At 38.3% G+C, this 23,550-nt stretch overlaps 1 protein-coding gene and 1 long non-coding RNA gene across 3 annotated transcripts; one reads left to right on the top strand and one right to left on the bottom strand.

The window, feature by feature from the left end:
* Nucleotides 1–11,894: 11,894 nt before the first annotated feature.
* Nucleotides 11,895–14,829, bottom strand: LOC113320240. Of its 2 annotated transcripts, none has more exons than XR_003345988.1 (5): nt 14,699–14,829; nt 14,469–14,540; nt 12,977–14,226; nt 12,752–12,891; nt 11,895–12,623 (listed from the first exon to the last, which is right to left on the bottom strand). It is a non-coding gene; the product is annotated as an uncharacterized LOC113320240 (long non-coding RNA). The 2 variants fall into 2 exon arrangements; XR_003345987.1 differs by having other exon boundaries at nt 12,977–14,127.
* Nucleotides 14,830–17,500: 2,671 nt separating this feature from the next.
* On the top strand, nt 17,501–22,489 carry LOC113325314. Its single transcript, XM_026573512.1, has 7 exons — nt 17,501–17,555; nt 17,727–17,788; nt 20,061–20,141; nt 20,231–21,103; nt 21,186–21,308; nt 21,423–22,173; nt 22,278–22,489. Exons 1-7 carry the CDS (start codon nt 17,501–17,503, stop codon nt 22,487–22,489), a joined length of 2,157 nt encoding a protein of 718 aa, XP_026429297.1.
* Nucleotides 22,490–23,550: the final 1,061 nt, after the last annotated feature.

The raw sequence follows: 23,550 nt of genomic DNA, 5'->3' as shown, positions 1-23,550 counted from the left end.
AAATGAAAAACCTTATTTTGGGCAAGGAAAAGTACTCTCCACCATTACCTTTTTCCTTGAGTGCCATGAGTTGGTTTTCCTACTCAAATAAAACTCCATTACCGAACCTACAAAGTGAAGAATATTGTAGCTCAAAACACGAACATTAACCCCCATTACAGCATGGAATAGCCGGTTTCTGTTCTCCAAGCTTAAAGTTAAGCATAAGAATTGTACTAAAGGAATAACGCCTTTACCTATTGAGGTCATCATATAGGATGTTTCCAGCATAAAAAAGGTCTTTACACCTAAAATTACCTCCAAAGCTGTACTACACCCTCTTGTTTTCTTACTTTACTGTAAATTTAGTAGGATTTTCGTAAAACTTTAGTGTTTTGTACGGGCATAAGAGGTATAGAATTTCTTGAATTTGACCCCATGAAGAAATGGGTTTGGCTCCGTCACTTGCTGAACAGCCTGAACCTCCTGTTCTTAATCTCCCTAATATCAATTCTTGTGCCCAATCTATCACCCCATGTACTGCCTTTTTGGTTTAATTTTTTTAGACACTTCGATAATGTGCTGAACAAATTCAGTACTTCTACAAGCCAAAAAGCTAGGCGTCGACCAATAAAAATGGTCCAAACAACCGTCAATGCCCCTCTTTAATTAAGAGTCGCACTCATTTCTTAAAGGACCGTTCTCTGTTAATCGACCGGCCATATTAACTGTGGATATGGAGAACTCCCCACCACAAGTAGAATATAGGGCTGTAGCAGCTACAACTGACCATAACTACCAGGTGATATTTTGTAACTAACAGTTACAAAATATAGGGCTGTAACTAACTGTTGTAACTAACAGTTACACTAACACCAAACAATAACAAATAAACAGTTACACTAACTGGATCAGTCTCTTTTCTTTTCTTTCTTAAGAGTTAAATGCCAATAGTGTGACAATGTCTAACGCTGTAACTAAGTTATTTTGCCGATGAACTAATCAACTAATCGTGGAAAGTTTCCTACTAATGATCTTAGTATTGCTTCAATGGCTTTTGGAAAACTCGGTATCTCTAACCTTTGTCCCTCCACAATTGAGAATTCTTGGTGGAGTTATGAGTTTGCGGAATTGGTCTTCTTCCTTGCATCCGGCAATACAAATCTTGATATTTGTGGTTTTATCATCTTTCAAATGATGACGATGACTTCTCACATAAAGATGTTAGGCTATCCTTGTTTGATTAGCCAAATTTGTTGTGATCGTGGACTTGTTTTTATTGGAAATTCTCTTGGAGTTCCCAAACTTGTTCGTCCATGTACCTTTTGGCGTATAAGGGAAAATGTTTGCAAGCGACAAAGAGGTACTCCTCATGATGCTGAAGACCCTACCACCTTGAGGCTTATTCAAAAAGTTTATAAGGGTGTATGCAAGGTAAATGCAAGAGTAAAGTTCTTAAAAGATCAAGTGTCGTTAATTGGAACCAAGTGTCCCGAGCTCAAGGAAGAGTTGGATTCAATTCAAGCTACTTGGAAATTGTCCGATGATGAAGGTGATGAGTAATGCATATTTTTTATGCCTAGTATGTCTTCTTTTTGATTAGTTGGAAGAATAACTAGTGCTTTGAATAGCGATGATTGTGACTACACATAGCTATTTTTGTTTTCATCTTCTTATGTTATTTTTTAGGATTAACGGTTTTTAAATTCTAAAAATATTAGGAGGATGATGTTATTGCAGTATTGATCTTTATGATTTTGTGATATTGCAATATGTTTATGGGATATGTATTGTTTGCGTCAGTGAATTTGAAGGTCCCGTATGCGTTCAAAAGTAAAGTCGTTCATGAATTGGTATTCGTATTGATGAAAAGACGAATGGACTTTTGACAAATACAAAAGTTATGCCTATGCAGTCATGTATTTGATGGAAAATATGATAAAATCTTTTGTTTGACAAGGATACAGTCTATTATGTCGTTATGATGGAAAATAGAATAGATCCTTGTATGTTATCCACGGTATTGATCTTCATTGATCCATTTTGTTATGAATTACCGTGAAGGCTCCATTGTGTGACTTATCTTGAGCACGGTACAACTAAGTCGATTATTCTTATTGGCTTGTTGGTTTTTCCATAAGATGTTATATGTCGAGCATTATGAACTAAATTAATCATCGTGGTTGGTTATTTAGTTATTTACTCCGAAAGTCTTCTTTTGTCGAGCAAAATCTTTGGACAATTAAATTGATTACTTTTGTAATTAGTTTGGTTGTTTGTATTCCAATTAGATTAATTATAAGTTCTTTTGTAATTAGTCTAGTTGAGTTTTCATATATTCCACAAATTCTTGTGTTGAGTATATGAACAACTATACTAATCATGTTCTATTGGTTGATGTAGTCGTATATTCCGTAAGGTTTTCCTTATGTTGAGTATGTGAACGATTAAGCTAGTCATCTCCGTATGATTACCTTAGTTGTTGCTCCGTAAGTTTACTTATGTTGAACACCTTCAATTAAATTGATCACTTTTGTGGTTTGATTTAGTTGCGTATTCCAATTGAGTTAATCATGGGTTTACTTGTGATTAATTTGGTTGAGCTTTGGATATAGAAAATCATTTCTATGGTTTTTGGTGTCCAATTTAAAAATCCTTCTTTTCTTTCGAAATTAAGGTCGCTCTTGTTGTTCTTTCGGGAATGACATCAAATGGGGAGAGTTCTTTTAAACTTGTGCTTAATGGTAATATCTTGCGGGGTGTGCGGCTGTGGAATTTTATAGAGGTTAACTTGTATCTTAAAACTCCTTGATTAATGTATTTAGCTTCGGCTTTATGATTGCATCTAAATTAAGTTGGTATGTATTTTTCTTTTAGTCTATGAAATGTTTCTTGTGGAAATTTCATTATGATCCCGTTCTTGTACCTTTGCCAATTTTATTGACAAAAAGGGGAGATATAATGTAGTTCACACTACAAATACATATGGTTTTCGGATCATTGTGTAAGGGAGAGTGGTTTCCATGATCGAGATGGAGTATTGACTAAGGGGGAGTGATACATATCACCGTAGTATTATTGTTAAAGTCGTGATACAATTGGACTTTAATGTTACATAATAATACTATGACACTGTATAATGATGATCGAGAATCTCGATTTCTCTCATTATTATAGCTATGGATCTTCAACAACGGTGATGCTAAACTTACAACCTTTGGGATCATTGGAGTACTTGGAAGGACGAAGATTTCAGGGAACGTTAAAGATTAGACTATGGAATAGGAACCACTAAAGTTTATCCTTTTTGTATTCCATATGTATTAATAGTTTTGTCACTAAAATTGACAAAGAGGGAGATTGTTAGAGCATAGCTCGGTCAACCTCTCATGCGTTGCTATCTCAAGCATGTTTGTCAATGTTAGTGATCAAAACTATGAGTCTTGATTTCTAGCCTACATAACTAAGTCCCGGGCTACGATAGAAAAGTGTAGTTGAGCTCAAGGACTTCATGGCGATTCATCATACAACGACGAAGATCTATAAAAGGAACCGTGGAACTTCATCAACAAAAAGGTATGTGGAGACTTGAACTTATCTAACACTCAAAAGTCTATGTCTTTTATCTCCTACTTCTTATGATACAAAAGTCGTATGCTATATAGACTAGATCATACACATTTGATATTTCGAGATGAGCATTCATTGCTTATCTTTTTCTCGAAATCGTGTGTTGGTAAAGTGTTTCGCTTTGATCAAGTTTATCTTCACCTAGTGACGAAAGTCATGAAAAGTTTCAAACACTTTAAGAATTGCTCTGACGTGAATCGGTCTGTGAATAACGACTACATAGCGTCCTCTGAGAATGTAACAATGATTGAAATGAGAGTTTAGATTACATAACCATGTATTCCTTGAACCGAAGTTTTCGAACTTTGTTGATCAAGAGAAATCGGAAGGATTGTGGAATTGGCTTCCCAAGTCGGCAGACTCAGTCCGCGAATTATCGGAAGTTCTCGACCTAGAATTTCTGCTGGATTTTCCAAAACTCGTTTGTGTGCTAAGTCCGCGAACTGGCGGAAGTTTCTTTCCGAGAATTTCTGTTGAGTTTGGAAAACTCAACCGGTTTACTTAAGTCCGCGAACTTGTTTGTGAACTTAAGAGGTTATGATCTAAAGATGTGCTCTGAACATGAAACTTAAATTACTAAGGAATGCTTTATGCAAACTGTGGCTATAAAGTTCATGAGCCGATTCAATCGAATCGAATCTTCTTTGTTTCAATTGTGTCTTGTGTAGTTACATAAGATATCATAGCAAGTGAAAAACTCTTTAACTAGTTCATTTGAGTCACTTGAACTAGTTATGGTGAAGAAGAACTAGGTTAATATGAAATGCTCATATGGTTAACCTTTTGGGTTACTGTGTTGAACCAGCATACACGTACACGTTTGGGCACGGTTTTCACAAACCCAGTAAACGTCTACCCAAGTGTGTGTGACAAGCTAAGTTTTCGATCTAACGGTTGAGAAATATTAGCTTGAATCTAAATCATATTTTCATCTAACGGTGAATATGGATTGCTTTGTAACTAAGGAAAAACCTGATTTGAAGGATATATAAAGGAGACATCTATCTTTGAGCAAAACTAATCCCCACACGTCTGTGTGATACTAGTGCGCTCGCTAGAGTCGATTCTCCTTTAATCTTTGGTTTTCTTCTCTAAAACCAGGTTAACGACTTAAAGACTTCATTGGGATTGTGAAGCCAGACCGATACTACTTTTATCGTAGTTGTGTGATCTAATCTTGCATCTTCTATCGTACGAGTACAATCGATTGATTGGCTTGAGATCGTGAGAGTTCTCCGATAGGCAAGATAAATAAGTCACAAACATCTTCGTCTCACTGTTTGTGATTCCTCGAAAAACTGCCTGTGTAGTCAGGAAGGATTGTAGAGAGGTGATTGATTAATCTAGGCTGTTCTTCGGGAATATAAGACCGGATTATCAATTGGTTCATGTTCACCTTGATTTCATATCTGAAGACAACAAAACCTTGGGTTTATCTGTGGGAGAAAGATTTATCCTTTGATAGACTTTTCTGTGTGAGACAGATTTGTTTATTATCAAGTCTGCGATTTTGGGTTGCAGCAACTCTTGGTTGTGGGTGAGATCAGCTAAGGGAATCAAGTGCGCGGTATCCTGCTGGGATCAGAGGCGTAGGATTACAACTGTACCTTGGATCGGTGGGAGACTGATTGGGTTCAACTATGATCCAGTCCGAAGTTAGCTTGGAGTAGGCTAGTGTCTGTAGCGGCTTAATACAGTGTATATTCAATATGGACTAGGTCCCGGGGTTTTTCTGCATTTGCGGTTTCCTCGTTAACAAAATTTCTGGTGTCTGTGTTATTTCCTTTCCGCATTATATTTTATATAATTGAAATAATACAGGTTGTCCGTTCGTGATCACCAATTGGAAATCCAACCTTTGGTTGTTGATTGATCCTTGGACATTGGTCTTTGGTATCGTCCAAGTTATTCCTTGTATTTGATAAAGACTCGCTATTGTTTTTAGCTTGAGTAAAAATCAAATCAAGAGAGAGATATTAACTCCTTGAGATACTTTTATCTAGATTAAGTCTGACTGTCTAGTTGATTCTCTAGCAAAGTATTTCGGAGTTAGTCCATACAGATTGTTAAGCGAAATATAGGGTGGTGTTGTTAGACCCCCGATTTTTCACCAACCATGCCATCCGAACCACTGTGCCAATGGCATGCCATGCCAGCCACGTCTCCGCGCCAAGGCATGCCAACCATGCCAGCCGCACCATTGTGCCAATGACATGCCATGCCAGCCACGTCTCCGCGCCAAGGCACGCCAACCATGCCATCCGCACCACTGTGCCAAAGGCATGCCGACCATGCCACATGTATCAATGGCATGCCTCGCCTAAGCCATTCCGTGCCGGCCTTCCCTTCACAGCTGCTAAAACGAAGGCGTGCGACAATTAACGGCCACCATTCCATCTTAGATGCAAATCTTAGCCGTCCAAGGTCACCAACCAACGCATGGTAACCTTTGGCCCAAAACCCTAGTTTGGTCGCGCCTAAACCGCGCCAAGGCATGCCGACCATGCCACATGTGTTAATGGAATGTCGCGCCAGTCACCTTGCCGCGCCTAAGCCATGCCATGCCGGACTTCCCTTCACGGCTGCTAAAACGGAGGCGTGCGACAATCAACGGCCACCCTTCCATCTTAGATGCAAATCTTAGCCGTCCAAGGTCACCAACCAAGGCATGGTAACCCTTGGCCCAAAACCCTAGTTTGGTCGGCCCTAAACCACTCCAAGGAATGCCGACCATGCCAGATGTGCCAATGGCATGCCGCCACCTTGCTGCGCCTAAGCCATGCCATGTCGGCCTTCCCTTCACGGCTGCTAAAACGAAGGCGTGCGACAATCAACGACAACCCTTCCATCTTAGATGAAAATCTTAGCCGTCCAAGGTCACCAACCAACACATGGTAACCTTTGGCCCAACGCCAAAACTCTAGTTTTGTCCACGCCTAAGCCGCGGCAAGCCATTCTGGACATGCCACGCCATACCATGCCGGCCTTCCCTGTGCGTCTTTCAAAAAAAAAGGCTTGCGACGATCAACGACCACCTTTCCATCTAATATGCAAATCTTAGCCGTCCAAGGTCACCAACCAACACATGGTAACCTTTGTCCCAACGCCAAAACTCTAGTTTTAGCCACGCCTAAGCCGCGCCAAGGCATGTCGGCTATGCCACATGTGCCAATGGCATGCCAGCCACCTTGTCGCGCCTAAACCATACCATGTCGGCCTTCCCTTTACAGCTTCCAAAACGAACGATTGCGACGATCAACGGCCACCTTTCCACCAAATATGCATATCTTAGCCGTCCAAGGTTACCAACCAACGCATGGCAACTTTTGGCCCGACACCAAGCCATAGTTTTAGTCGCTCCCAAACAATGCTAAAACCCTAACTTTTGGCCGCGCCTAAACTATGCCATATGAAAGCCATGCAGGCCATGCTTTCATGCCACTGGCTACCAAACGTAGGGTTGCAATAATCGACGGCTACCTTTCCTCTCAAGATGCAAATTCTCGACCGTCGAAGGTCACCACCGAGACGGCAAGTCTCCCAAGCACAACTTTCCAAACAACAACAACATGTTATATGTCTTCCACGAAAACACTCGAGACATCAACACATGTTACAAACTGGGGGATGCTCACTGAATATTGGTTTGGCGGTTTACAACGTGCTGCGTACACTACGCCCGTTACAGGACAGTGTCATAAGGATGAGGCGGTTAGTAAATACAGGGATTAATGGTGAAACGCTTTCCTTCATTATGGAACATCAATTCCAGGCGTTACTAGTTACCACCTCCTCCCATTTACTCATCTGTTTCTATTCCTTACGAGACCAGAGTACGTTTCACTTCGACTTGTGTAAATAGGTCTTACCTATTTCCACCGAACAACAAGTTCAGGTCAGGAGCATACAACACTCAGAAAATATTTGCTAGCTTTCCATATGTTAGCTTCCTACTTTCTGATACAAGTCCTGAAACAACTACTCTTCCATAATCAACTATTCTGGTCTCAACACTCTCTTCGGTTCCCTCCCCAAAAACAACCCTTCTCCTTCACTTTGTGACCGAAGCAAGTCTGGAACGACCATTTCTTGGTTTAGGCCGGATTTGTACAGATTGATCTCTCGAATCTAAAGTACTCCCTTGCAGTACATTGTTTAGGGTTTAAACTCGTTTCTCACCCACACACCCGAAATTACCAAACTCAGCAGAAATTATTTTCACCCTCAAACACAAGTTCAAAAGCTCCATATGTTTGAAACACCTTAATCTTTGAGGAAAGAAGGTTTTCATTGATAGTCTTGAAGTGTTTGAAGCAAGCTACACTTTTAGTTCTTTCTTTCATAGGATAAATCCAATGGAAACGACTGAAATCATCAATAAACAAAATGTAATATATGTAGCCAAGTGTAGACAATTCTGGTGCAGGCCCCTACGTCACAGTGAATCAAGCCAAGTGAAGAATCATCACTTTTATCTGAGGCTTTAAAAGGTAAGCATTTGCTCTTGCCCAGCTGATATGGATGACAGATGGAATCAAAATCAGAATGAAACAATTTTATTTGATCAGTGTCAACCAGTTTATGAACTATCTTGTGTGCTGGATGACCCAAACGTTTATGCCAAATTGGAGAAGTAGCAGTGTGACTGATACAAGTGTTGTGGATGACTGAGAGGCAGAGCTGTTGATGGGATATATATTGTTGGTTTTGAGTCCTTCAGCTAGCACCTGTTCTGTGGCAACGTCCTTAATTTCATAACCCCATGGTGAAAAAGAGATAGTACAGTGATGTTGATCAGTGAATTGTCCCAGAGAAATGAGATCTCTTTGAATAGCAGGCGCAAAACACACATTAGATAAGTGAAAGGATGCAGTTGAAGTGTGAAGCACTGAATCACCAATTAGAGTTATATGAAAAATAAATCCATTACCAACCATCACCTAAGCTGACCCATTGTAATTTGAGGTGTTAGTGAGCAGGGTAGAGTCATTTGTGATGTGATGAGGAGCTCCAGAATCAGGTAACCAATCAGTCGCAGCTGGATAAACAGACATCTCAGAGAAAGATGCAGCATTCGCTTGTACACATGTATTAGCTTGAGGTTTAAAATTTTTAGAAGGAAGGTTTTTGGGTTTTGAATATCTAGATGGAGTGTATTTTTATTTACACACACTAGCTGAATGACCAATTTGTTTACAGATGTCACACTCCATGGAGTCATAATCAACATATGCATAAGAATGTTTATCAGATCTAGCACCTGAACTAGAACTAGAGCCAGAATTGAAAGTTTTCTTTGCAAAGAAAGCAGATGAAGTAAGATCTAAGGTTGTTGTAGATTCAAGCTCTTGAATTTTCAACCATGGTTCATGGTTTATGAGTCTATATGTAAGAGAAGCAAAAGTAAGCTCAGTATCACGATTCTGAATAGATACAATAAAATCATTGTAGTCCTTGCCCAAACCTTGTAAAAAATGCATAGTAATATCACTCTCAGAAACATGTTCATTAATGGCAGCCAACGAGTCAATGATAGTCTTAATCTCTTGAAGACAATCATTAACATATTTAGACCTTGTACACATATTATATAGTTGATTTCTAAGCAAAGATTTACGAGCAGAGAACTGATTTTGAAATTTAGTGTCAAGATAAGACCAAACCTCTGTAGCTGTGGTATATCCAAGAACAGAGGAAGTAATAGATAGAGAGAACGTTGTATTTAAGCAGCTAGTGACAAATTTATCCCATTTCAGCCACTTTGGATACAAAGGATTTGGAGTAGCTGCATCTCCAACACCAATAGTGACTGCTGGTGCAGCTAATGAACCATCTAGATAACCAAAAAGATCTGTACTGATCAGGAAGGAAGTCATCTGTGATTTCCACACCAAGAAGTTGGTATCATCAAGTTTAAGTGATATGAAGTGAAGAATTGAAGTAAATGGTAAGGCCGTAGTAACTTCATAGTGCAGAGACTTCGGTGGCGGTGTCATTGAAGAGAACTGAAGTTTGATGAAAGTCTGGTAAAGTGTGGTAAAGTTTGATAAAGTTTAGTTGTTATAATCGGCGGAAGCAAGATAAGGATGAATGAGAGCCCTTAGATTTAAGAAACCCTAGCAGATCGCATACCTAGCAAAAACTGATACCATGAAAATTTTTAATGAAAATGATTTCACAGATAAGTTGTAGTCATGAATAGACAATACAAGCCAGTAATCCTTTATATAGAGAAGTTTGTTTGAAGGACAAGAAAGAACGGACAACTTTATCACAAAAGAAAGTAAAAATAAGTCACATGACTCATAGATGACTCAACACAGTGAAACAAGTAAAACAATAAAACTCACATCACTCTAACACATTTCAATTGTTTGATAATTAACTTAACACATAAGAAGATGGTTGACATTAAAATTATCACTTTCCAACAAATTCCCCAACAGCCGAGATTCCAACAATACTCAAAATTGAGTCTATTAATCAGCAAGTTTTTATCTACGGATATTTTGTTTTCAAATTCCAATTTTCAAGATTTTACCATCTCTGGTGGCATAAAACATAGGGATTGGGATAGGGATGGCCATTTGCCCCACCCAAACCCATCTCCTTGGGTACCCGCCCCTATTGGATAGGGTTTTAACCGTACAAACGGGATTGGGATTGGGTATGGGTAATACCCGAAATTAGTGAAGCGGAGATGGGGCGGGGATGGGATTCTAGGTCCCCTCCCCGAACGTTCCCATTTTAGGATTTTATATTTTTATTACTTATTTATATTATATTTAAACTAAGGTATTATATTATATTATAAAAGAAAAGGTAAAAGTATAAGAATTTATTAATTATTTATATTATATTTAAACTAAGAAATAGACTTCATCCAAAAACGTTGGAAGCTTTGATGTGCGCTCAAGACTGGCTATGGGATATGCTGAATGGTAATGAAATTCTCCTTTTATTGAAATGTTTTTTTTTTTACATTTAATACATCATTATGGTTATATGATACACTTTCTTATTTTGGCTAGGTGGATCAAAATTCGATGGTGAAACATTTTGGGAAGAAACTGAAGCAGACGATGAGGTGATCAACATGGAGGAAGATACTTGATAAGAAATAATTAAGAACTAAAATGAGTGATACTCGTTTATAGACCAATTTGTGTTTCTTTGCTTGTTTTACGATGAATTTATGAGTTTGAAATTTTAAATTATTATTGGTTGAACTTAGGTATTGATTATTAAATTAACTCATCATATTTGAGCTTAATGTTATGGGTAACCCGTAAAAAACCCGCCCCGTACGGATATTTCCCATATCCGTCCCGTCCCAGATCAAGCGGGTAATGGGGAGGATGTGGGTTTTTTTTTGAACGGGACAGTGACTGAAATACAAGATCCCGCCCCATACCCGCCCCCATGACCATCCCTAGATTGGGGAGAGTGTCTCTTATGGAGCGTGACAACCTAAATCCAATCCAGCTTTCAACTTCCATATTTTCACTGGATTCCTATGGAATATTTCTCGGTCAGAAAATCTGTAGGTAGGGCCTTCGCAGATGCTGCCACGTGTGGGTTAATGGGATTGGCGCCCCAAGAAGGGGTTATATAGATCAGGAAAGTAGTCTCCCAGTATTTACTTTCTATCGACTAGATTTTGTGCCCGTGCTATGCATCGGGCGGTTCCGCAAACCATCCACCATCATTTTTTGTTTCTCTCCCTGTCGTGTATCTTTTGATTTGGTGTTGCGGGGCTTCGCCCTGCCCCGTCATTTAGGATTTTTTGATTTGTTATCACTCGATTTCGCCTCATCCAGTCTTTGATTTGGTGCGGCTTCGCCCATCACGATACATGCTACGCACCGGGCATATTAACTTTTCATGACAATTACCTTCCTTTAACAAAACTGACATATAGCCTGTGCTACGCATAAGGTTTGACGAGAATTTGATTTCATGTGGGTTTCCTTGCTCCGTTGCCATGTATTAAATCATTTTTTTTTCTTTCTTTTGACAATTTCTTTCTTTTGACAAAACTGGCATATAACCCCTATGATGAGAATTTTCGATTTGGCTCGACCGGTCGCATTAAACCTTGATTGCTCCTATCACTCACTCACTATAATAGTATTAGTTTCCCTAATTTGAACTGGATTAGCATTGCCAACCATCAGACTTGCAGAGATAGAGGTTTGAATCTCGTAATTTCAATAAATAACTCCTCAAGGAGTTGAGGATATAATCAAGACAACTATTCCAACCATAAAAAGAAATAAAAACGGTTTAGCATTAATGCTAAAAGCACTATATTATATAAACGCATTATCCATTTGTTTTGAGATGGGCCGAACTTCATGCTACTGGTTTAAAAACAGAAGTGCAGGCACCTAATTAATTCCCATATTTATCACCTGGGAACATAGGTAACAAAAATGAAATTACAGTAGTCTCCCTTGCTGTTTCTGGGAAAATTACACAATAAAAATTGGAATATTTGAGGGTGAATGGTTTCTATACATAAATCAGGGGTTGTTTCTAGGAATAGTTGTATGCTTAACGCATAATATGCAGCATAGCTTGACCTGAGAGAATCTTACTCGGCGTAGGGGGGCAGGAATGCTTCAATTCATTTTCTCGCTATTTGCCCCATTACACCATTAAACAACTTCGGATCTGCAGCCCTCCAAGATTAATTTACTGGAGTACTAAACAGATCTCCATTATTTCAGAAGTCATAGACCATGCAAGAAAGAAACCAAACAAAAATAGAACACCCAACAATATTGATCTGCGGGTCTTGCATACTTCAGAACCAAGAATAGCACATGTTACATACTCATGGTAATCCGAGGAGGAAACAGCAGTGCAGGAACAACAACTGTTGTCAATGTAGCGGTTTTGTAGTGCCCAACTTCACCATCGCATACACTTAGTATAACACCGATACTGTTAGCAACTTGCCCATCTTGGATCGAGTTGATGGCATAAGGTGTGGATGCTTTACGGATTTACTGGCACAAAGTAAAGTCTTGAAATTAAATGAGAAGGTTCACATATCAACAAAAGCCATACATGGAAACTTAAAATCTAATGAAATGAAAAACTATTATTGGTTGTTATCTAAGAGAAGAGATTTTACATATGAGGTACTCTCCAAGCTGGTTGCATGACTTGATGTGAACAGAGAATACATAAACTCATCCCAGTAGTTTATAAATTTTAATGAAATGAAAAACTCTCCAAGTTGTTTTCCAATTCCATCCCATCTACCATTTCTAGCTGCATGCATCATTCACCCGAATCAAAATCTCAAAAATGAGAAATGAAGAAATGCACAAATTCCAAAGAGGAAAAGTGTACTTACTGGATCTGAGGTCTTACTCGGCATTTGTCTGAATACCGTACGTCCGTATCTTTCATTTATGGTCGCCATAAGAAATCATAATTTTTTCATCTTAGTATTGCCCTTTACCCTGAAGCTAACCTCGATAGTCATTAGTCAGTAGTAATCTACAATCATAAATAGTTTAAAAGAGGGACGTAGATTTCTCAAATAAATGAATTGCAAACTAAGTTCACACGGTTGGCGACCATGACCATATTAAGCAAAACATTAACTTGCAACGGTTGACTCTAGAAACCCATCCATAAAGAAAAACACAAAAATTGTGATCCAAATGCTTAAAAACTACGAAGTAGGGTCCTGTGATGCAACATGATTCATGGAATAACGTCAATAACGAATGCAAAGCTATATATATAGTTAGAATGAAAAGACAAATCAGTTGCTACTACAACACTACTGCAAATATAGAAACATCGAATAAACATTGAAGGTACTGTGACTTTCACCACTTCTTGCGGATCAAAATATATGCTAACCTGTCCCGGAAATGGAAAGAAAATAAACATTTCATCACAAAGTTAAGATGAAATTCACTTAAAACATAAAATAAAAAGGATGTGAGACAACGTGGTACTCAACGTTGCCCCTGTCAATATCTTGCACATTTTATTTTTAAATCCTATTTCCGATGCAATACTCGGTACAAAATTTAAAACCTTGCTTACAAAATTCTTCCAGAGGAAGAGATCATGTACTCTTCCAGGCCCTAATATTATTTAAAATAAATGCTTGCCAATGCCTTGTTTAATTCACATAAATTAGAATCCTACACACTATGATCCTGCTGCATTATAAAGGTAACTATGAATAAGTCAAAAGCAAAAAGAGACTGTATTGTTCTATTCCCCTTTATCGGTACCCACCTTAATATACTTCTAATAAGTGGAGCTTTTGGTAAAGGAGCACCAATCACCAAAAGAGACTGTATAAAACAAAAGGTTCGAAAACGTAACTTAGATAGTGCATGAAGATCATGAGTAACTTCTTATATTTCTGAACTCAACATCCTTGTCGTCAATGTAGAACAAATTCTTATGTCCAACAGCCCTTTTAAAGTGCACTGGATTCATAATATTTTATAAATGTCTTGCAACTTCTGTTCAATATACCTGTTAAATAGATAAAGCTAATAAGCTTAAATCAGAAGCTTAAGAACGCCAACATATTAGAATTGTAGATGAGAACCTCTAAACGGATGCACTGAATACCTGCTATTAAAAACAAAGAATAGCTCTTATCTACTTTCAGATTCAACTAAAATTTGAAAAAAATCTTAAGATTAGGAAAAAAACAGAAACCCTAGCTATCCCAAATCTTTACTGGAATTTGTAAATCAAATGCTAATACTTTTATATTGTCATCACAACAGAAAACCCATCTTTTATTGATCAACATCGTCATCAATTTCACATAAAATTATCAATCCATTTAAAACCCTAATTTAGCTTACCGTTTAATCCTCTTTCAGACCTACATCTTCTCTAGTAGCATATCCATATCTTGCAGATTTATATATTATCACCTGCGATAAAAAATATGGAACAGTAATCATTAAGTATGACGGAGAAGGAAAAAAAATAACAACAGACAGAGATCTGGATTGAAACCCTATAATCGACTGGAAAATAAAAAGAGAAAAATCAAAAGTTTCTTTAAAATTCTCAGCAGTGAATATGTTACCCGTGAAATCAAAATCCAGTAAGAAGATTAGCTTCGTCTCCATCAATCTACAAAATATGAGAAAGATTGAAGTACTTTTCTCGGCGGCATAAGGTTTATGAGAAAGAAAGAGATTTTGGGAGAATAAGGAGAGCCAGAAAATAGCTGGGACAGAACTCACGGATGTTTTGTCCACCTAACGGGCGTTAGTAACGTCCATGTTAATACCAAGTGTAAGTTATTAGTTAACTGCAATTATTCACATAAGTGTTGTATAACCACGTTTTCACTAACGGTGTTATAAACGGTCAGTTAAATACATGGTGTAAACAGAATGTAATCTAGTTTTTAATGTCTCGACCAATAGAATTCCGCCACTTGTTCCCTCCAGAATTGCTCTATGTGAAAGCTTTTATCTAATTTAATTAAAGAAGGAGATCATACTCACCGTGTCACGTGGGAGCTTATATGACTTAGTGTTTTAAAGGAGTGAAGATTCTCCATCGATAAAACAGACAAATTTTTCTCTTCGTCTAATTTTTCTGCTTCACTTTATTCATCTTAATACTCGCGGAGTCGTATGTGCTACTGGGATCTACTAATGGCTTCCTTGAGGTCAATTTTCCCAGCGTGGCTGCGGCAACTCATATCTGGTGGTGATGGAGCTGTTGGTCCTTCTACAAAGCTCGAGTCTGAGCCGGTAACTATTTTACTCTATTACTTGGTTTTGTTACTTGGCAAGGATTTTTAGGATTTTGAAACTAGGTTGTGTCTTATTGTTTATGAAGTTTTCTAGGGTGTCAAAGAAGAGTAATTTTAGGGTTTTCTTTGTTTCTCTTCATCTTCTTGTAAGTTGTAATTACTTTACTCCATGATTATTAATGGTTTGACGATCGATCTATATTACAGGTGGTAATGGCGATGGAGAACTCAGCAGATCCTCGTTATGAAGAGTACTTTAAGCTAGCCGACATTGATCAAGATGGAAAACTAGGAAATACAGAGATTCTGATATTCTTTCGTAGGTTTGATATTGATCCGTGGGTGAAGCACAGGATCTTGCATGAATTATCTTGTATTTCTAAGAAGGAAGATTTCTTCAATGCACTGAAACTTGTAGCTGTTGCCCAAACTGGGACTGAGCTCACTCTAGACGTTATAGACAAGACGCTGTCTGATCCTAATCAAATCCCTGCGCCGGAGTTGGAAATCGATATGGACCCTGCTGTAGTTGCTTACAAATACGCAGTGGCTAGTAGGATTAACTTGTGTAATAAAGCTGCATACTATCTACTCAATTTTCACAATTGCCGTGGTATCAAGAAACCACCTCCAACCGAAGCTAGACTCCCTGACCTACAGAGATCCTACGCTCATCCTCATCGTTTCTACTATGAACCTCAAATGGATCTAGGCTCCTCCGGCCTCCCTTGATCTCACTCAACTACGCTAGCATACTCCGGGGTCACGCTGGCAGTGGGTGCTGCTGCTGGTTGATCTTTCATGTCCCCTATTGCTGCTATTACTAATAAATCATGGGTATCATTGAGTCGGATCATCGATTAGAAGGAAATAAAATCAAAGAACACAAAATTAAAGTGGTTCGGCACTAACGCTTACATCCACTGACAAACCCCGTGGAGTGAACTATTATTGATCTCCAGATGTTTGATCATATTGGGATAATTACATTTGCTTTAGTTAATCCTATTTATAGATGATAGGATACTAAACCTAGGTAAAACTAGGATATCTAGAATACAAAATTTATAACTGACTTGATCCTATTTTCTAGTACGTGACTTAGTTAATCCTATTTATAGATGATAGGATACTAAACCTAGGTAAAACTAGGATATCTAGAATATAAAATTTACAACTGACTTGATCCTATTTTCTAGTACGTGACTTGACTTGACTGTATTTCACTTCACTTATCTTGATTCGAGTCCACAGTCTTCGTTTCAGTTGCACCATAACATACACGTGTGATACTTCAACAATTACTCCAATGACAAGTTCTAGGTGCAAGAAATTAAAGTGCCTCTTTCTATGTTCCAATTAAGTACTATTTCACGTTCTATTTGATGTTCGTGTTCATGGTCGTTTTTCTGTGTTAAAAGGTCACAGACAAGGGCTGGCTAGGGAGTAAAAAAAATGTTTCAAACATCACATGAAAACCCCTCCCAATGGTTTTAACATTCATGTTAAATAAGTTCGTAAACCCCATAAACATGATGCTTAATTATTTGCTCTTTCATTTTTGATATAAATTAATTTGTTTCTTTCAATCCAATTCATTTTCATTTTCTTCTAACAAGATCACCACGTTGAAGGAATTGTGTTTTGTTTTTCTCCAGACCTAAGACCAATGCGTAATAAGACATTGAAGGGAACTAAATATTGGGTAAAACATATGGAAATAAAATTAAATCAGCTGTAAGTTTTTTTTCAGTTGGATGTTATTAAAGTAGTGTACTTTAAATCAAGTGTAAACTCATTTGTACATGAGACTTATTGAAGTGCATACCTGTAGTAAAGTAGAAATGTCTTGTCAGATTTTATATATTTCTCAACCAATAATACTTGATCAAAGACTCAAGCGTATTTTGCAGAAGTTTATTCTGTTTTTCACTGCCGTCATGGGCATTTGGAAGCTTTAAACTCATAAATAATCGGGCTTTTTACATACACCAAGATTTAGGTACCAAGAACTGATTTTCAGTCACGGCCGAACATTAAACAGGTAAGCTATGAAAACAAATGCCAAATAAACGACTGAAAGGCCACAACAGATCATAAATTAGCTTCGAAGGCTAGTAAATGGTTACTAGTCCTACCTTCCAAAATACCCAGAGTATTGTTTCAGAAAATATCGGTAAAAAGCTCAAGTCTTTCGCCATAACTTCGCAAATTGTTGTTCTGGCATTTATTTTATTTCCATCACGGTACACATTACTTGTATTGGCCAAAGGTACGGAGCCGAATAAAATCACTGTCGTAACTCGTCTGTTTTATACTTGTACGTTTTTCATATCTACTTAAACAGTCACATCCATGTGCCGTGCCGTGATTGTACATTACTTGGAAGGCAATTATCCTAACCGTTGGGTAAACGTGTAACTTTTGGGTAACACAAATCTGGATATATCGACTAGCTGATGGATTTCCTAAGCTTGTATCAGGGTGTCTTTGTGTGGGCTTTTCTTATATAAGGGCTGTGTACATTGTACGTGGCATGTATACAATATATAAATTATCTTTACTGATAAAAAAAAATAAAAGATCTGGATATATCGAACATAAGTGCAGATTCAGGTCACTGGCCACATATTGGTTACGTTGCCAAACTGATGATGTAAATTTACCTAGCTTAATTGGGGGCCATAACTTCCAATTGGGGGCCATGCATTACGTGACAAAAAAGGTCATCCAATCCTAATTTGGATCACTTCTTAAAAAAATATTTTCTAAATGGTAAAACTGTCCTTATATGATTAGTATTAGGAATTAATTAGTTTGATTAGTGTGGTAAGTGTATTTAGATTAAAATCTGATTTTAGGAAAAAAATTATGGAAAATGTGTTTTATGTGTTTTATGTGTTGAGAAGAAGAGGAGGAGTTTTGAGAGGAAAACCTAGGGTTTTTACAAATGGGTGATTCAAGTGGAGAGAATGAGATTGGTGAAGCTTCAGATAATAACAATGATTGTGTTGATGGTAAGATTGTCTCAACTAATGATATGGGTTGGATGTTTGATGAGGAGATGTTGATAGAGGAAGGCATGAACAATGGTTGGAATGAAGATCTCATTGCTCAAGATGAAGGAACCAACACTCAAAATGAGGAACCCCAAGGCCAAAACAATCAGGTAAACTTCCTATACTCTTCAAATTGTCGGAATGGTGCTCCAAGTGGTCGAATCATCCACACTATGGAACAACTCAGAGAAAGGGTCGTCATAGTCGGGGGGTGTATACTCAAACGACTCTCTAAGGTCGTCAGTATATTGACACTACCAATAACGACTCAAACCTGCAACTTTTCCAGGTTATGAAAAATCGTTAGGATAGTGTGCTAAACATTGACGACCCTTTTTAACTAGGTCACTTAGAGTCGTTTTGTTGTTTTGTTTACACATTGACGACTCTAAAACCAAAACTCTCTGTAAAAAGTAACACTTAGGGTCGTTATACATGTAGTCATATGAAATGACGATCCTAGCTATCAATTACTAATTTCTTTTAGAGTCATTAGTTTGATTAGTTATATAAAATAACGAACCTTGCACTAGATTCTCATAATTTTTGATTTCATAGAATCATTTCATTGAATCGTAAAAGGCATACATCTCGCATAGCGTTGCATTGAAGGAAATGAAATACAATAGATAATAAAGGTGCACTTATACACTTAATCATATATGGCGTAGTTATATCTAGTGCCTTCCAAGATAAAGTAGCAATCGTGGAGCTCAAACTTTTCCCCACGAAGCTCCTCATAATAGCGATACGCCTTCCCCAACTGAAAATGCAAATATACTTAGTTAGTATCGATCAAAGCTTTTTATAAGTTTTACCTCTTATTCAAATACTTACTCTTACAACACTCAACATATCCGGAAAGGCTTCCCTAACAGCCTTAAGTTCTCTTTTCAAAACATCACACTCGAATTGTATCTTCTGGAAGCGTTCCTTGACTTGTTTCAAAGACCTTGAGTTGCAATTTCCGTCCAACGCCACAAAAACGATGAATACGCGGTTCCACCGAGCATCCGATGTTTCATCAATGTATTTATCTAGACTTTCAAAGTGGTTAGTGACTGTTTTCTAAGCTCTTGTAATGGCACAATTCTCTTCATTAGTGAATGGAGTCATGATGTTTCTCTTTTTTTGCTCTTAAATGGTAATTAAATGAGAAAGAGAAGAGGAGGTTGATAATTAGGGTTTTGATATGGAATAGGTGAGATATGGGCCTCTATATATAGAATGGAGCGACCAAATTGCCTCAACCACATTTGGTTGAGTTAAATTCAAAAATAAATGCAACCACTAACATGAATCGTTAATCCGTAAAGATTAAAACAAAACGACTCTTCACATGTACCAGAGAACGACTCGTAGAGTCGTTATTTTATATGTATACAAGGTGACGATTCAAGGTGAAAACTGGGCATAGTTGGTTATATCTATCAATGTAGAGTCGTCACTTTATAAAAAAGAGTCGTCATACATCGAGAAAAGGGTTGTTGGTCTACAGAAAATCTGGGTGACGACTTAAAGAGTTGTTCACCTGTAAATTATGCTGACGACTGTCTGGTCGTCATATTAACATCTTACAGAGTGACGACCCTATACTGATTTTGTTTTTCTTTTTTTTGTAGTTGGTTGAACGGGTGAGCTCTCAACCTGAACCCCTCGACACTGTCGGCCCGGATACCTCCCAAGCATATATGACCGATTTGGTACGTTTTTATTGTTTGAGTCAATGTGTATCCATACGAAAATTGTTTAATTAGTGTTTTATAATGAACGTGTTATTTGTTTAATGTAGACGTGGAAAACAAAGGCTGAGGTCAAGGAATGGATTGTTTCCAAGGCAAAAGAGAATATGTGCGTAATTGTTCAAAGCAAACACGTTGATTGTAAGCAAATGGAGATGGTATGCGAGAGAGCGGGGGATAAGGAAGAAAGTCACAAAGGGAAGAACTACAAGTATGTGAAGAAGACGACGAGGGTCTACAAAACTTCGTCGAAGAAGATAAAATGCCCCTTCAGGATTGTTTTCAAAAGGCATCCCGAAACTCTACTATGGTGGATGTATAGTATTCCGTATGGTCGTCACAACCATCCTCCACATAGTACTCTTTTAGGGCACCCAGCATATGCCCGATTGAAACCACATCAAATGGAAAAGGTTCGGCAGATGAAGCGATGTAGGCCCCTTAAGATTCTAAATGCAATAAAGGCGGAAGATAAGTCAAACTTGTCTATTCTTTCCACAATCTACGCTGCCAAAGCAACGATCAAGAGAACTGAATGGGATGGTAGATTAATTATGCAACAATCAGAGTGGTTGGCAGAAAAACATAACTATGCCATGCAAACAAGGGTCGGTCCGGGCGACAAAGTGACTCATATTTTTCTTGCCCATCCTAGGATGATGGATTTTGCACAGTGCTTTTACCAGGTCTTGTTCATAGATTGCACCTATAAAACCAACAAGTATAACATTTTGTTGTTGAACGTGGCTAGTCATACTTCGGATAAGCAATCATTCACCGTGGCATGGTGCTTTATGGAAAAGGAAGAAATAGAAGACTATGTTTGGGCTTTGGAACAAGTTAGGTTGATTTACCGTGGCGAAGAGACACCGCAGGTTATATTTACGGATAGGGATTTTGCAGTCATGAGTGCCATTCGTCAAGTTTTTCCCTTGCTCAACATTTTCTCTGTACGTGGCACATCCAAAAGAATCTTTTAGTAATTTCAAGAATCAAATCCAAAAGATCAAACCTGCAAAGGGTAATCAACGTTCCAAGGAGGAAGACAAGCGTCTTAGTAAACTTTCAAAAAAAGAGATAGCGGAAGAGAAAAAGAAAGCCAAGGAAAAATTTGATGAAGAGGGGGATGTATGGGAGGATTTCTGCAAATTTTGGGACCTTTTGGCCCATTCGAAGACCGAAGTAAAGTAATATGCAAATTTTCAAAACTTCATCGATGTTTGGAGTACGGATTATAAGAAGGTGGTCGACTATTGCCAAGATACCTGGTTGAATCCTTGGAAGGAGAAGTTTGTTCATGCATGGACCAATAAGTACAAACACTACCAAAATGAGTCCACCAGTATCGCAGAGCAGTCCCATGGACGTTTGAAGAAAATTCTTCGAGAAAACACTGGTGGGGTAGTTACTGTACAGGAAGTTATTCATGAGCACGCCCAGGATGATCTTAGCAAGATAGTGACTCAGATGGAGTATAGTAAGGACCGTTTTCTGAAGCAATACCTGGAAGACAAACAAATACTACGCGGGGTTTCGCACCAAGTGTCATGGTGGGAAATAAAGCATATGATGGCTGAACTTCACATATTTCGAGCAAAAGATTCAAGTGGAAAAGTGATAAAATGTAATTGTACAACTGAGACGTGGCTTGGCCTCCCGTGTAGACATAAGCTTGGTGGTTACAAGTCGCTCATTCCTATTGAAGATATCGATCCTTTTTGGAAGCAACTTTCATTCACCCCTAATCCCACAGGAGCCGCTGATGAAAAATTTGGAGACCTTGAGATTGGAAAGTATATCAGTGAGAAATATCAAAAAGCGCATTGTGCAGGAAGACAGATATTGGTTTCTAAATTGTGGCCGGCTGCCCGTAAGAGCTTGGGAGTAGAAGAAGAGCCAATCAAACAAAAACCACCGGGCAGACCAACAACAAAAAAATCATTTAGAGAAACCGTGAAGGCGGCCAAGAGTGGCAAAAGTGACCCGTCACAAAGTATGAGAAGTCTCTCCTCCCCAAGGCAAAGGGTCGACCAAAAAAGGATGATTTGACCCAAAGTGAAACATAAGTGAAACGAATGGAAGACATGGATGTTGCAGAGCATTTGGTCAGTACCCAGAAAAGCCAAACTAGCGGAATGGTGACCATAAGCGGAATTAAGGTAAATCCGCACACCCCTAGAGATTCTCAAGGAAGACCACATCGTTTTACTTATACTTTGTATAAAGAGTACACCGATCAACTTCCTCACGTCATCTTGGATCACCTTATATCCACCGACGACGTTGACGGCGATGAAAATTGTGGTTAGCATGTTGCAACAGAACAATTAGGGCATTTCAACCAAATCCAATATGCAAGGAAAAAATGGCAGAAAAGCTTGTTCAGGACAAACAACTGTATTTGACAATGCTCATGGAAAGAGATCCAAAAGAGAGGGAAATGAAGTTTAGGAAGTTGGTTTGTAACGTGAAATGGAGGACGGGGTCGAAAAAGCCGGTTATAAGTTTTGGATGCAAATGCCTTTTGATGGTCAACTCTTAGAGGACACATTCACTTGTATGGTAATTGTATTCAGCAAAGGATTCCCCGGAGCGTCTTGTATGTACGTACTCTCAAGAACTCGGTGTGACGCGGCGATAAAGAAAAGAAGAATTGTAATGGCACATGTCAACAATAACCATTACATAGGTTTGAAGATTTCTGAAGAATGTCCTTTACCACGGGTGGCCTATGGTGATTGGGGAGACTACACCAAGGAGTGGACAAATCAGTACGAGTATGGAATGAACCTTTGGAATGTTATGGACCCAACCCCGGTTTACGTAGACATGGGCGATGAATCGTGAGACAAGATGTACATTCAAAACTATGCATTGCATTTTTAAGCATACTTTTTGATAATAGTTGTATCCTAAACCCTAATATTTGTATTTTGAAGAATGCCTAATGAATACAATGCGTTTTATCTTGCGGCATAAGAATTAGTTAAACTTATGGATGTTTTCCCAACATAGGGTCGTCATTGGTATTTTCAGATACCCTAATGGCCCAAATTAGGTTGTCTCCTGGATGTTTTCCTAACATAGGGTCATCATTGGTATTTGCAGATACCCTAACGACTCTAATGGCCTAAATTAGGTTGTCTCCTGGATGTTTTCCCAACATAGGGTCGTCATTGGTATTTTCAGATACCTAAACGACTGTAGTGTATTATACAACAGTCGTCATATTGATAGTGTATACAATGACGACTGTTTGCAAAAAACCCCAATAACTCTTTTTCTATACACGTTTTCCCATAAAAAATAGCCGTTACAAATTATTTTATAAGTAGAGTAACATATCAAGGTGCAAAATCAATTGAAAACA

Source organism: Papaver somniferum, chromosome 11 (genome assembly GCF_003573695.1).
Source record: "Papaver somniferum cultivar HN1 chromosome 11, ASM357369v1, whole genome shotgun sequence".
NCBI classification, from domain to species: Eukaryota; Viridiplantae; Streptophyta; class Magnoliopsida; order Ranunculales; family Papaveraceae; genus Papaver; species Papaver somniferum.
Note: the sequence above shows the minus strand (reverse complement) of the source record. Positions and strands in the feature narration are given on the sequence as shown.